The sequence below is a fragment of the Wyeomyia smithii genome, chromosome 3, assembly GCF_029784165.1.
Source record: "Wyeomyia smithii strain HCP4-BCI-WySm-NY-G18 chromosome 3, ASM2978416v1, whole genome shotgun sequence".
NCBI lineage: Eukaryota > Metazoa > Arthropoda > Insecta > Diptera > Culicidae > Wyeomyia > Wyeomyia smithii.
The window spans coordinates 8,610,243-8,625,083 of NC_073696.1; the positions used below are offsets into that span (position 1 = coordinate 8,610,243).

Here is a 14,841-nt window from a genome sequence, read left to right on the forward strand (position 1 = left end):
TTGATTCTGAATTGGTTAAAGGAAGTTCGAACCGACCTTGTCGGGATGAGAATCGTCTATGTTGTGCAGGGCGTTATCCGTTCGGGCCAACCGGCCGGACAGCGAGAGCAGCAGCATCGTGATGTAGCCGACATCGTCGACGTAGGAACGGAACTTGGACGCATCGGTCGGTCGAACCTTCTGGGCCACCTTGAGGGCGACGTCGTTGCCGAGCATATCGTTGGCGTTGCTTTCCTCCGCAATGCTCGTTTGTTCGTTCGACAGGACTAGTAACTTTTTGCCGAGCCGCTGAACCAGTTCCTCCTGTGGGCGATATGGAATTTAAAATGCAATTAATAATTTAGAATTCAAAATTTTATACGTCTTACGGCAACATATACAGGGGTCCATCTTCAATACAGGGATCCAATTTCGAAAACCGAAAACATCTAAAGCGTCACGAAAATTGTCCAAATTCAAACGTTTTAAACTCAGTCAGTTTCCAATCGATTTCTGTCATTTTTGCAGCAATCGATTGGAAAATCATTTAAACACCCGTCCAAATGCAGAAAATTGTAATCTGATTGTTCGAACTATTGTACTATTGAAAATTGTTGAACATTGTCGAAACGCAAATGTCGACTTTTGATTGGTCGCTTGCTGCCTTTCCCCAAAAAGGATGACAGAATGGAGTACCTAGTTAGCCGAGAATGCACTCTTTGAGCTGTATAAGAGACTGTTCCTTCGGCAGAGCTGCATGCCACCACGGGTCGACGTGTGGCGATCGTCGAGGGCGCACAATACAGGTGTGACCACTGACAGTACCGAACAGTCCCGGACCAGCAGCGGGAGGTCGCCTAGGGGTGGTGAGCGTCGGACCAGGGACAGTCGACTCCTCGCAAAAGCCACAATCACCCGGACGCACCTCTGACGGAGCGAATAGAGCCGCTCCCAACACCCAAAAGCACTTACCCGCCCATCGGGACTGATGCCAGTAAGGTCCCGATTATGGCAACTGGCAGCGTAGTGAGCTGGATTTCGGAATGGTACCGCATCCTCGGGCTGGCACCTGCATCGAGCTCCCTTAGTAAAGTCGTGTGACAACGGCTTGAAATGGCGAGGTGGTACCCGGTGCAGGGGTCTCCGTCCCATAAAACCTGGCAGGCCTTCCAGTACGTTCCGAGTCTATTGCCTGGTGGGAATCAGGCAGGAGTAGGATCAGATGGTTGTTCCTGACTTGCGCCGGTCGGTGGAGTCATAGTTGCCCATAAGGCGCTATGACTGCTTACCCTAGCCATGACCTCACTGCTTCGGCATAGACCACCATGGGACCACATAGGCGACTACTCCACCATGGACAAGGATAGCGGCTGGAAGGGGGACCCATTTAACATCAAGATGAACACATTCAAAACGAAAGAGACGAGTGCGGAGGGATTACAAAATCCCTTCGCAAGTGGTGGCATCCAGCGGTCTCCACAGAAGAAGGCGGAGACGGATGCGGCGAAGTCTGGAGGTGGAAAAACGGCGAATCCGTCGGTGTCCACACCAGACATCTCGGTAGACGGTCCCTTGCTAGTCAAGGCCGTCGAAAGGTGTATGGACACGCGGCCAAGAGTGGCGGCGCTGTCTGAACAACTCGATGCCATAATCGAGTTCTTGGCGAACAGGCGAAACATCGCTGGCGACCTGAAGCAGAGCCTCCTCCTGCTTCGGAGCACCATTGATGAAGCCAGAAAGGAGCACGAAGAACTCGTAGCTCGGGTGAAGGCGGCCGAGAAAGCGGCCAGGAACGGGAGGGCGATTGCATCTAAAGAGGTGCAGACAGACGCCTCCTCGTTCGCGTCGGTCTGCTCCACGGGGCAGGTCGCTAAGCGAACGAGGCAGTCCCCGGGGGAAACGGCCCCCGGGAACACCAAGAAACGATTGGTCGTGCTACTCCCACGGGAACACACGCCAACCGGTTCAGGGTCCACCGCGGAAAAGGCACAGGTGGAGGCTACGGGCAACCCTTGGACTACCGTAGAGGGTAGGAAGCGTCGGGAAGGTGCGACACGACATGATGGCGGAGCGGCCAGAGGACCAAAAAAGGTCAAAAAGGCGCGGAGTAGGGGTGATGCCCTCATACTTAAGACGGATGGGTCGAAGTACTCAGAAGTCTTGAAGAAGATGAGGGGGGAAACCCAGCTCAAGGATCTGGGGGCGGATGTGCGGAGTATCCGCCGATCTCGCACTGGCGAGATGATACTTGAGCTCCGGAAGGACGCCAAGAACAAGGGGGCTACCTACAAAACGGTAGCTGAAAAGGTCCTAGGGAAGGAGGTGCAAGTGCGGGCACTCACCTCAGAAGTGCTCTCCAGCTTAAAAACCTGGACGAAATCACTGAGGGGTGCGACATTGCACAAGCCCTAAAAGCGAAGTGCGGGGTGGAGGTGGCTAAGGAGTCAATCCGCCTCCGCAAAGGTCCGGCGGGGACCCAGATAGCTACCTTCCACCTACCGTCGGCGGACGCTAACCTGGCCCTGCAAGAGGGCAAGTTGAAGGTCGGCTGGTCTGTATGTCCTCTGGGCATACTACAGCAACCAGACATTTGCTTCCGGTGCTTTGAGGGCGGACATAAGTCCTGGACCTGCAAGGGGCCCGATAGGAGCCAGCTGTGCAGGCAATGTGAAGGTGCAGGCCATAAAGCAAAGGACTGTGGGGAGTCTCCCAAGTGCATGGTATGTTCCGGGAAACGGGACGCCAAACAGGCCCCAGGTGCCCAGCCTATAAGCCGGCTGCGACACCACGGGCGTAAGGGTGACGCAACTGAACCTGAACCATTGCTTCGCGGCTCAGCAGCTGCTACACCAAGCAGCCACTGAGTCGTTGTCGGACATCGCCGTCATATCGGATCCCTACCGCATCCCTCCCGGAAACGGTAACTGGGTTGCGGATAAGTCCAGATTGGCGGCCATATGTACGACGAGCAAGTTCCCGGTTCAGGAGGTTGTCTCAACCTCAGAAGAAGGGTACGTAGTTGCTAAGGTGAACGGAGTGTTCTACTGCAGTTGCTATGCTCCGCCACGTTGGTCTACCGAAAGGTTCACCCAGATGGTCGACCTCCTATCCATGGAGCTAACGGGCCTAACGCCGTTGGTGGTGGCGGGCGACTTCAACGCTTGGGCTGTTGAGTGGGGAAGTCGCTTCACGAACCAGAGGGGCCAGATCCTGTTGGGGGCTTTTGCAAAGCTCAACCTAGATCTGGCCAACGTTGGGAACAAAAGTACATTTAGCAGAAATGGTGCGGAGTCGATCATCGACGTGACGTTCTCCAGCCCAGGACTGATCAAGAACTGGAGGGTAGACGATGGCTACACTAATAGCGACCACCAGGCGGTCTGTTTTAGTGTAGACAACAACGAGAGGCGGCAAGCGACGGGTAGAGCCAACACTTCGACCGTTCGCGGGTGGAAGACATCGCACTTTGATGCCGAGGTATTCGAAGAGGCAATGAGAAGGGAGCGCGAGGGGGGCAGTTGGCTCCGCCCGACTGCTGACCAACTAGTTGCTATGCTATCGCGGGCGTGCGACGCCACCATGCCTAGGACTCGCCAACCTAGGAATGGAAAGCCACCGGTTTACTGGTGGACGGACGCGATAGCCGACCTTCGCAGTGCGTGCCTCCGTGCAAGACGGAGGATGCAGCGTGCACGAAACGAAGAAGAGAGGACAGAGCGCCGCGCAGCATTCAGTTCGGCAAGATCGATGCTAAAGAGTGCGATAAAGGCCAGCAAGAGGGCCTGCTTCGATAGGCTATGTGCGAGTGCCAATACAAATTCGTGGGGTGACGCCTACAGGATCGTAATGGCCAAGACTAAAGGCGCGCTGGCGCCTGCAGAGCGATCACCAGCGATGCTGGAGCGTATCATCGAAGGACTCTTTCCACGCCACGAGCCAAGTCCTTGGCCTCCGGCGGTCGAGTCTCACGTCCGACGTTCCAGTATCTCAGACATAGACCAGAGATGGTCGGCCAACCTGCCGAGCATCCAATCCGTGAGCGACGACAGCCGTGTCGAGGCAGGGGAGGAGGCAAGGGTTACGAATGAGGAACTCATCGTGATCGCCAACTCCCTAAAGGTGAGCAAGGCACCGGGACCGGATGGTATCCCTAACCTGGCGATCAGGCTGGCGATAAAAACGGCCCCCAGGCTGTTCAGGGCAGTCATGCAGAGGTGCGTGGATGACTGTCTCTTTTTGGACAGGTGGAAGCGGCAGAGACTGGTCTTATTGCCGAAGGCTGGGAAACCGCCAGGGGACCCATCGGCATATAGGCCTATCTGCCTGCTGGACACCGCGGGCAAGGTGCTTGAGAGGATCATCCTCAACAGACTGGTGAGGTACACGGAGGGTGTACACGGTCTGGCAAGTAACCAGTTCGGCTTCCGGAAGGGCAGGTCCACGCTGGACGCAATCTCTTCCGTCATCAAGACGGCGGAGGTAGCAATCCAGCGCAAGAGAAGGGGAATACGCTACTGCGCAATCGTCACGCTCGACGTGAAGAATGCGTTCAATAGTGCCAGTTGGGACTCCATAGCGCTCGCGCTCAGGAGCATCCATGTACCGGTGTCGCTGTACAAGATTCTGGAAAATTATTTCCAGAATCGAATACTTGTTTACGACACGGAGGAGGGTCAGAAGTGCGTCCCAATTACCGCAGGAGTTCCGCAAGGTTCGATCCTGGGCCCGGTGTTGTGGAATGTCGTGTATGACGGAGTGTTGAAACTCAAGTTCCCTGTAGGGGTTGTGATCGTCGGCTTTGCAGACGACATAACGCTGGAGGTTTACGGCGAATCTATCGAGGAGGTCGAGTTGACGGCCGCGCACTGTATACGCAAGGTCGAGGACTGGATGCGCTCCAGGAAACTGGAGCTCGCGCATCATAAGACGGAGGTCACGGTTGTGAACAACCGTAAATCGGAGCAACAGGCGGTGGTCAGAGTCGGAGACTGCACCATCACCTCGAAGCGATCCCTGAAGCTCTTGGGGGTTATGGTGGACGACAAGCTCACGTTCGGGAGTCACGTCGACTATGCCTGTAAGAGGGCTTCATCGGCTATTGCAGCACTATCTCGTATGATGTCCAATAGCTCAGCGGTTTATGGCAGCAAGCGAAGACTTCTTGCCAGCGTGGTTTCGTCCATACTTAGGTATGGTGGGCCAGTGTGGTCCAGAGCGCTAGGTACTAACAGTTACCGTGGTAAACTGGAAAGTACCTACAGGCTCATGTGCCTGAGAGTTGCGAGTGCGTATCGTACGGTGTCATACGATGCAATCTGTGTCTTGTCCGGCATGATGCCTATCAGCATCGCCATCAAGGAGGACAGAGAGTGTTTCGACCAACGTGACACAAGGGGCATACGAGGTACCAGAAGGTCATTCTCGATGCTCCGCTGGCAGCGGGAATGGTCCAACTCCACAAAGGGCAGATGGACGCACCGACTCATACCGGAGATATCCAGCTGGGTCGGGAGACGACATGGTGAAGTGAACTTCCACCTGACACAAATCCTGTCAGGCCATGGTTGTTTCAGGCAATATCTGCACAGGTTCGGACACGCGGTGTCCCCCATGTGTCCCGAGTGCGTGGAGGAGGAGGAGACTGCTGGGCATGTCTTCTTCGTATGCCCCCGTTTCGTAAGAGCGAGGAGCAACATGATGGCTGTAAGCGGGCCTGGCACTACTCCGGACAATCTAGTCCGGAGGATGTGCGACGACCCGGACATCTGGAACGCGGTCTGTGCGGCCGCCTCTCGGGTTGTTCTGGAGCTGCAACGTGTGTGGTGGGTCAACCACCAACACGCCAGTGGTAGCTAATTACCAGTCTCCAGGTAGTTAGCTAGGAGGTTATAAGAGTAAAGAGGGTGCATCACGCACAAAAGCCACTCCCCGACGTAATACTTAACCGTCGTTCCGGGAAGACCAGGGCTGGAGACTGGAGGGGTTTTAGTGGGCCGGGACAGGGATCAGTAGGTGCCTGGGCGAGTGTAACTACCCCAGCATCTCTCCCCTAGTCTCATCCCCACACCCTGAGTTCTCTTCTCAGGTGTCTGTTTGCAGATTTCCCCGCCACCTTAAAAAAAAAAAGAGACTGTTCCTCCTCAATCAAATCAGTTTACTAGCAGCAGGCAGCAGCAGCGAACATCAACACCGATAGCAGTAGGCGAAGGCAGCGTGGATCAGTAGCGGGCAACAGCGGCGGTGGTAGTGGTTAGCTGCAGTTCCTACCTCTTCCTGTTCGGCTTCCCTTCGATCTGATTTGGACCCCACCAGCAGTAATCCAGTTCAGATATCGTTGGGTGAATACAACCCGAAACTGAAAGAGACTCGCACCACCCGCCAGGTGGTTTCAGAAGCCACCATCATCCAGCGTATGTATATATAAGGTGTGTGCATATAACGTGAGTGAATATCTCACGTAACAGGTGCTCGGAAATTTTAGCGTGTGTCGCTAGCTATATAAGATGTGTGGCTAGCGTGCGTGGTTTGTTATATAGCGTGCGTGGTTTGGTATATAGCGTGCGTGGCTTGTTATATAGCGTGTGGCTAGCGTGCGTGGTTTGTTATATAGCGTGTGCAAATTTATAATTGCAAATAAATCACCTCATGTTGAATTTATTGCACAGTGCAACCAAAATTGACTTTTTTTTCTGCCTTGGCGTTATATATAATATTTTTGTGTATTTTTATGCAAAACAAAATTTCCCCGAGTTTGAACATATTTCAACTTAAGGGGCAACAATGGCGCCATTTTGAATTTTTGAGACACCGGATATTTTTGATGTTTTTTCGACGCCATTTTGTTTTAAGACCAAATATCAAAATTCTAAGATTTTGTCCACATATTAGCGTCTTTCACCATCTTTTGAAAAAAAAAAACAGCTATTAAATCGGACAAAAACTGAGCTCAAAACGGTGATTCTACGAAACAGGGTTTTGGCATAGATTTAGTGTATTTCACAAAGCAAAATAGTATCGATTATTTCTGAACATTAATGGTAATTCGGTAATATCCTAAGTGGTAGTCAAATAATATCTTATCTTGAGTAAAAAAGTCTCAGAAATCGAATGGTAGGTGTCTGATCTACGTAAAATGTCAGCAAAATGTCGATTTTGCCCCAATTACCCCACAATACAAAAATAGGTTTATCTGCTAGTCTGGTCTTAAAACAAAATGGCGTCGAAAAAACATCAAAAATTTCCAGTTTCTCAAAAATTCAAAATGGCGCCATTGTTGCCCCTTAAGTTGAAATATGTTCAAACTCCGGGAAATTTATTTTCGCATCAAACTTTATCAAAAAATCATACATAGAAGCCAAGGCAAAAAAATGGTTGCACTGTGTTATCATAAAATATTCAGAACTAAATAAAAAATTTGCCATCTTGAAAAAAAAAAAATCAGTTGTCAATAAATGGAATTGACAAACTCAATTAACCCTTTTGACTTTAGCTAAGCCTCAAAGTTTGTCTGAAGAAATTTTGAGCTAGCGAGTCTGAATCTCATAATTTTTCGTATTTGTAGCAATCAGTTGTAAAAATATTTACGTTATCGTAAAATGCAGAAAATTGTTATTTGAACTGTTATACTATAGATAAGGAATGTACTATTTTCCCTCGTCTCTTAGCCTCTTCGTAGCCACTGCCTAAATTAAGATATCTCATTGCAACTTGATACAAAAGACAGCCTCAAAACAATTCAATTTCATTCTTGTTTTGGATACGGCAGCAAGTGACACCACATAGCTTCTGCTGTTGTTCATAGTATTTACCGGTGCCGGCTATAGAGGTAAACGTCATCTGGAGCAGAGAGACCAATTAATTTATTAACCCCAATTGAGTGTATTCCCAAACCTATTCCAAGAAATACATTGACATGAGATAGGCAGTCGTATTCTACGTTAACTCTGCGGTCGTGTCTTATAAACAACCTCCTCAACTTTTTTTTATTTCGCACTAGCAAAAGAAACAAATTTTGAGGGAAATCGAAGATCTGTTAATGTTCTATCGAATTTCAAATCAATTAAGCAACCCTCATTTTAATCGATTACAATTATTTTTTTGTTCATCCTACCAAGCAAAGACGCTCAAAGTGAACATTTTTGCCGTTTCAAATTCAAAAATAAACGACAAGATCTTCCTCGATTGCCACATTCCATTTCTGGTTCGCTTATTTTGTACAAAACGCTTTAGAAAGGCTTCTGATACGGTCAATGATTGCAAGATTATCAGTTTTTTTCTATGCGCTCCTATTCACAGTTCTCACTTCCGTCAGCCACCAAAAAGTCAACTTTTATCATGAACGAATTTCTTCCTGCAACCGATTTGCATAACGCCATGCACAATTATCCAACAATTATGTACGTCCATTATTGGTCACACTTGGAGCAGCATAATGAACATACACACACTAAAAAGCCATTTATTGGCCGACCATGCGAAAATCACACATCAATCAACAGCACACAGAACAACAACAAAACATTTTCGCTCCACTTTTTACCAGCTGATTTCTTGCGCAAAATTCCTTCTTTTGTCTGGCAAAGCGGCGCTGGGACTGCGGTGGCTGTTGCTGTTGCTGCTGCTGGCCTGCTGTCGGCAGATCGCGACTGATCTTTGCCATTGCTAATGGGTTTGCAGATTCCGGGTTCGGGCGGGGTGCGATACGAGGTGGGCTAAGAAAAGTAAACCTTACTTCCTTAACAACGCGACCACGACGGTGTGATCGTATGGCCTCACGTGTCGACGGTCGATAAAAAACTGCCACCAAACGTCGGTCGTGAGATCCGCCAATGTGAGCGGATCAGCCGCTAGAAGCGAGAAACAATTGGGGTGGGGAGAAGAAGGTGTCTTGTCTGTGGTTTTCCCACCGCCACTTTTCGCAGGGCGGAATTGGACATCCATATATGATGTGATTTGAGTGTGGTTGCTTGAGATAATTTTGTTTTTTTATGTGTCATTGGTAGCTATTTTTGGTGATCTTTTCAAAAATGTTGACGGACTCTGAGGTCCATTTTAAAGTCTTTAGGTAGGTAGTATTGTAAACATAACGCTGAAATGTTCGAAGTTCATGAACAACGCGTTAAGTTCTTCTGTAAATATTACTTTGTACACCTACTTGAGAACACGCTCAGTGTAAGTTCGATTAAACAGTCGCTTTTAAGGTATGGTGAATCCAAAATGATGTGGTTGTGTGTTGGTAAAGAGTGACTTCTTTCTATTCTGAATCTTATTACAAAACTATTAAAAATAGTTCAAAGTGGAATAAATTCACCTATGTTGCCATTGCACACTAGGCCAAACAATCATTCTCTCTGGTAATTTTCCCCTGTTATTCATTTCTATGCTTAGCAGTTATTAAGATAAGGATTATGATATTAATATGATGATAATTGATTTATGATTGCCCAGTTAAAATATAAAAAGTGACGAAAATCAACACTTTCGATTTTCATGCTATGACAATCATGCGATCGTCAAACCGTCATATGCTCGCTACTATCAGCAGATGATTGGGCACGTAAAATGATCAGTAAATTTGCCCGGAAGAAATCTTCCCTGAGGTATGTGATACGCTTGTTTGTGACGACGTACTTGAAGTCGCGTGGTATGGTGACTGAACATGATTATCACCACTCTTTCGACTTTGCTTTTCACCCGGACAATTTGAAATATGTGGTTGTTCTGTACCTGCTCATAGTATCCGCTTGATTACTCCTCACTGCGTGAGCGTTTGATCTTGCGGCGAACATCTTTCCACATGCTTCTGCTAATAGAGCCAACAAGGTTGTATTGGCTATTGCTGCTCTTTGTGATTTGATGACGAATTGAGGGCTTTGAACTTGGGCAATTTTTTATGTATCAACGATGTGCACCGGGGAATTAGTTTTATCTCCCATTTCTTTCCCCTTTTTCCAGACTATTTGAATTCGAAGTTAGATGAGGCATTTTCTCGCTTAGCACTAATAAATGACTAAAAAATTAATTTCTGATTGATCTTTGTTCAAATTAACATTAGATTTTTTAAGACATTGAGAAAAAGTAAACCTTAACATTTCTTATATTGCAATTCTACATTTAAGGCGCTTAGTATAAAATTCTGAAGATTTTCTGTTATTGACAAAATGTCTCAGACACAGACACAGCTTCAGTAGGAAAATATTAACATTGCTCAAGAAGACATACAGCAACTGTTTGCCATAGCTTATCCCTCACAAATTTGAAGTAACTCTGATTCACAAACAGTTTTTCCTAACGCTAAAAACATTGAAAATAGGGTTTATTGCCTAAAATACCAGAAAAGTAGAAAAAAATATCAATAAAAAACCGAAGCTCCTAATTTACGATTATAGTATCGTAGCAGGAGAAATCATGGAAGAAGCGGAAAAAAACTTCGTGTACTGTTTTTTTTTCACATTTAATACTTAAGAATTACACTGGTCGACAAAAGCGAAACAAATGCTGCCCTGAAGCTCAAAACAGCTGCCTTAGAAAGGTTATAGCTTTTCAACCATTCCTGTGAATTTTGGTGCCCCTAGCCAGTACCAAAACGCGTCAACTTGCGTAAGAGTGTCGCATAGTAATTGCTCGTCAGGTTCGCCGCTTCAACGTTAGGTTTACGGAAAAACTTATTGAAATCTCTGAAAAAAAATTTGGTGGCTGTGGGCACCAAAACACACAGGAATGGCTAAAATTTCATTCTTCCATTCTTTCATTCTTTTCTAGTTTCAGATTTAGGGCCACACCAGTGCTATTTAACTAAGGTTTTTTCGAAATCATTTTCATTGATTTCATAGCTAGGAATCGAGCGGGGGCCTAGTGTGGTTGGTAACGTCTCCGCCAACCACGCTCGACGCCTGGGTTCGAATCCCACCGCCGACATAGGTGTCGATGGTTGTGAGGTGGCGTGATCCACTCACAACTAACTTAACTGGTCTAGATTCAATCCTAGCCGACACCGGGAGATTTTCTGAGGCGAAAAATCTCTGGGATCACGCCTTCCATCGCATGAGGAGGTAAAGCCGTTGGTGCCGGTCCGTTAATAAACGGGTCGTGAGTTAGGGTCCTGGGTGTGGAGTCGCCTCCCTGGGCGTCGGTGATTGGCCACAACAGTGGCGGAACTAGACCGACGGAAAATAAGCGAGAATAAAAAAAAAAAAAAAATAGCTAGGAATTATAATTTGTTGCTGTTTGTCTCTTTATCAACGCTGTGTTCGTTGGTTTTCTATTATATACAAGCCTAGGGAGAAAGATACTACAATTGTATCCGGAATCTTGTATGCAAGCCGGTCAGATCAACTTGCTTTTGCAAGTTTATTATCGCTTATAGCGCGGTATGCAGTTGAAAAGAAATTTCTTTTCCTATCTCAATCCCATGCAAAATTCAGGCACTGAATCAGGCAAAGAAATTTCTTCTTATGAACTTATGAAAAAAAAAATAGGAACCGCATTGTTTATTGACACAGGAAGGCTTTTCAGCCGTAAACTGTCATCACTAGTGAACAATTCTTGAAAAAATGTACCGAACATTGATTTTTGGACTTCGACGTCATCAATGTTGACAAAAATGGACCCTTACAACTATTTGCCTTGCCTGTTTACAGTCCATTGCATCCGATCGTCTCTCAGTCACAAAATTGCAAGACTTGCAAGAAAAAGAAAGAGCAACCAAGTGCATCCGGGGTCACTGACAACAGATAACCTTACTGTGAAGCATTCTCAGCTGTCAAAATTTCGTTTGGTAAAAAGGGCGAAATTTCTTGATCTTCTTTCCTTTTCAGCTGCATACCAAGTTTATGCAATGCAAGCAATTCAGGATAAAGAAATTTGATGGCGATGAGACGATTTTTTATCGTTAGGCATTGTTCACAAATTACGTAACGCATGAAGGGGGGGAGGGAGGTTGAGTCTGCGTTACGTATTGTTACATATAGGGAAGGGGCGGGGAGTTTAGACAGTTACGTAACTTTTGTGTTTGCTCAACATTGAAAAAATAGAGGGAGTTCAGGTTGTTAACCGTTACCTATTTTTAAGGGGGGAGGAGTCATATCGAATGTGATATAGGGGGGAGACAGTCTGAAATCTATATTTTTAGCGTTACTGTGCCGCTTTGCAAATACAATGACCACTTAATGATAGAGTGATCAGGTATCTGCTTCAACACGTCAGGTGGAATATTGTTCATGAGTCAATCACCTTTCCTGGATTCTAATACCAAATCTCTGTAAGCAACCGCTGTCAAGAAACCTTGAGCTGCGTTTAAATGATGCATCTCAACTGCACAGCAAATGCTTTGTTTTCCATATTGCAAAGGCGAACTCTACCAATATTCTTTCAATGATATCTGCTCGTACAGTGCCCCGTTACTAGGCCTACTTAGGCACAAAGAGCTTTTATATTGGGCACACTTTTCGACATGTAACCAAATAGTCGTCTTTTCTTGTAGTTTTCCTTTTTACCGCAAAGTTTGATATACCGCAGAACAGTTCGGGGCCAATAAACTGTGAGTTAGATCATTGTGGAAACTCCTCTGCTTTTTCGATGTCCTAGACCCCAGCAAAAATTTACTGTATTCGTTTGACACAGCTGTCGCAATGTGAGAATACATTCCCAAACATTCTTGGTTATTCATTTTCAGTCACCAAGTCCGTTCAACGCTGTCTGACTGTCGGAGAAAATACAAGTATTCGCATGTCTGTATTTTCTAGTCAGACAAATGAACAAACATTGAAAGATCACAATAATCTCTGCTTGAACTACTGTTGGTGTGGCCTTAAAGTTGAAACTGGAAAAAAGGTAAAATAGAGCCTTTTGACCATTCCTGCGAATTTTGGTGCCCCTAGCCACCAACATTTTTTTTTTCAGAGAAACAAATGAGTTTTCACGTAAACAAGCAAAAATTACCGAGACATAACTAAATTTTAAGTGTGTACCTCTGTCACAGAGAAATCTTGCAGAAATACCAACAGTAGCGTAGCCAAAGATTCGAGGGGGGTTGGGGTTCAAGCCCCCTTCCAGAGCCTTCGATCTTCAACTTTTTATGATATAAGAATTTTGCATTACTATTTACAAGAGAGCTAATGAACTAAATTTGGAATATTTTTCCTTTAAACTTCGGTTAACAGTTTGCGGACTCCGGGCTGTGGAGCCTTAAGGTGGTCAAATTTCACTTTTTGGAAATTGTCGAAGTCAAAATTTGTTTTTGAAACCAAGTGTCTTAAAATGCATAATACTTCGAGATTTGGTCAACAGTAGATCGAAAAAATAACCTTGAAAAAAAAATCCCAAGAAATACAGCTTTCTCGAAAACGTTCTGACTCCTAAAAAGTCGATTCTTTAAAGAATTTTTTTTTTTTCAGAGACAGCACCAGATCTCGCCAATTCATGCTTTTCTAAAACATTTGACTTAAGAAAATCGATATCGGAATTTCATAGTTTATTTCATTGGTAAAAAAAAGTGAAACTTTGATGGCTTGAGGCACAACTTCCGTCCAATGTCCAATTACAAAGCCTATGTTATTCTTCCAGACCTTTGCCAAAGTCCCCGTACGTGCGGAGGAAATATTGACCGCTAGGAACCAAGTTGCTAGATTGATTTCATGACATAAATTCAACCTGAACCTCCGCAAGAACGAATAAATTTTGTCCGATTTTTTTCCTTGTCCTTCTCTAGCTTCTTTTTTACTTTGAAGATAACAAAAACAGAGTAGCAATAAAGTTTTCTTTTTTTCGGTTACTATAGCTGACAGAAACAAAGCCAAGAATTAGAAGGTACTACCATGCGATTGTCGTAGCTTATCGCTGGGGAAACAAGGTGTTTAGTATCAGCAGTTTATTCCGGAGAAAGAATAGCGAGAAAATATACTATTTCAGACTACGTAACATAAGGCTGCTGTAAATGTCTATTTGTTTGTGGGAATGGAATTTTGTGACTATACATGGACTTCCAGCTGGTCTTGAGGTACGATGCTGGCCTAACAAGCCAATCGTCGTAGGTTCGAGTCCCGGCCCGGAAGAGACTGTTAGTGTCAGTAGGATCGTAGCGCTAGCCTCGAAATTATCCTGTCCACCAAAACAGTTGTCTGCGAAGTCTGTGTATAATAAAACAGAAGGTCGAGTTCCGCATCGGAATGTAGTACCAAGGCTTTGCTTTGCTTTTTACGTGGTTCTGAGAAGGAATCTAATGCACAATGTAACTAGAATCTTCATGGGAACTTTTTTGAGAAGGCAAAACTCTTGATACCTACCGACCGCTAAACGAAATTCGAAAAGTCGCCTTCCATTGGCACCCTACTATTTATGCCATGCGATGTACAACAATTCGAATGTTGTTTCATCGACTGAAATACGCACCGGTTTATTTAAACGGCACGTGCGTTGCACGGTAAGCGGTATCGCTAGAGATAGCAAAAAACTACTTCTTCTTCATTAAGATTACTCTCTCTTCAATATTCTCAAAGTTCACATTTTTTATCAAGTGCCATTTTGATGGATAGATATAAAAAAAATCTGGATCCAATGGAGAAGTAAATTTCGAAAAGCCTGAAGCTCCGATACAAAATAATAATTGATAATTAATATTCTTTTATGATTTACTTTGATGCTGCTTACTTGCTGTTTACAATTGGTTTTGCTTTCTCCAGAAGTTCCGGAAAAATTTTACAACAAATTTTCAACATTTCTAAACAACATCACGTACTTTTTTTTAACAATCCAGTTACAAAGTGATTTGATTCATTTGAATAAGTATTCAAATTGCAAGCCTTACGAGTTTCTCGCTATTCTCATAGATATCAACGTCAACAACACATCTAGGTATTTATAATT

The 14,841-nt window shown here is 45.6% G+C and overlaps 1 protein-coding gene across 5 annotated transcripts in view; it reads right to left on the reverse strand.

Moving 5' to 3' along the window:
* LOC129733027 (protein Shroom) overlaps window positions 1–14,841 on the reverse strand; it is a 498,971-nt gene that overhangs the window by 1,758 nt on the left and 482,372 nt on the right. For all 5 annotated transcript variants that reach the window (XM_055694568.1, XM_055694569.1, XM_055694572.1 and 2 more), the window contains one exon: window positions 37–303. In XM_055694568.1, the coding sequence (XP_055550543.1) occupies window positions 37–303 (267 nt within the window). The remainder of the gene's footprint in view (window positions 1–36; window positions 304–14,841) is intronic.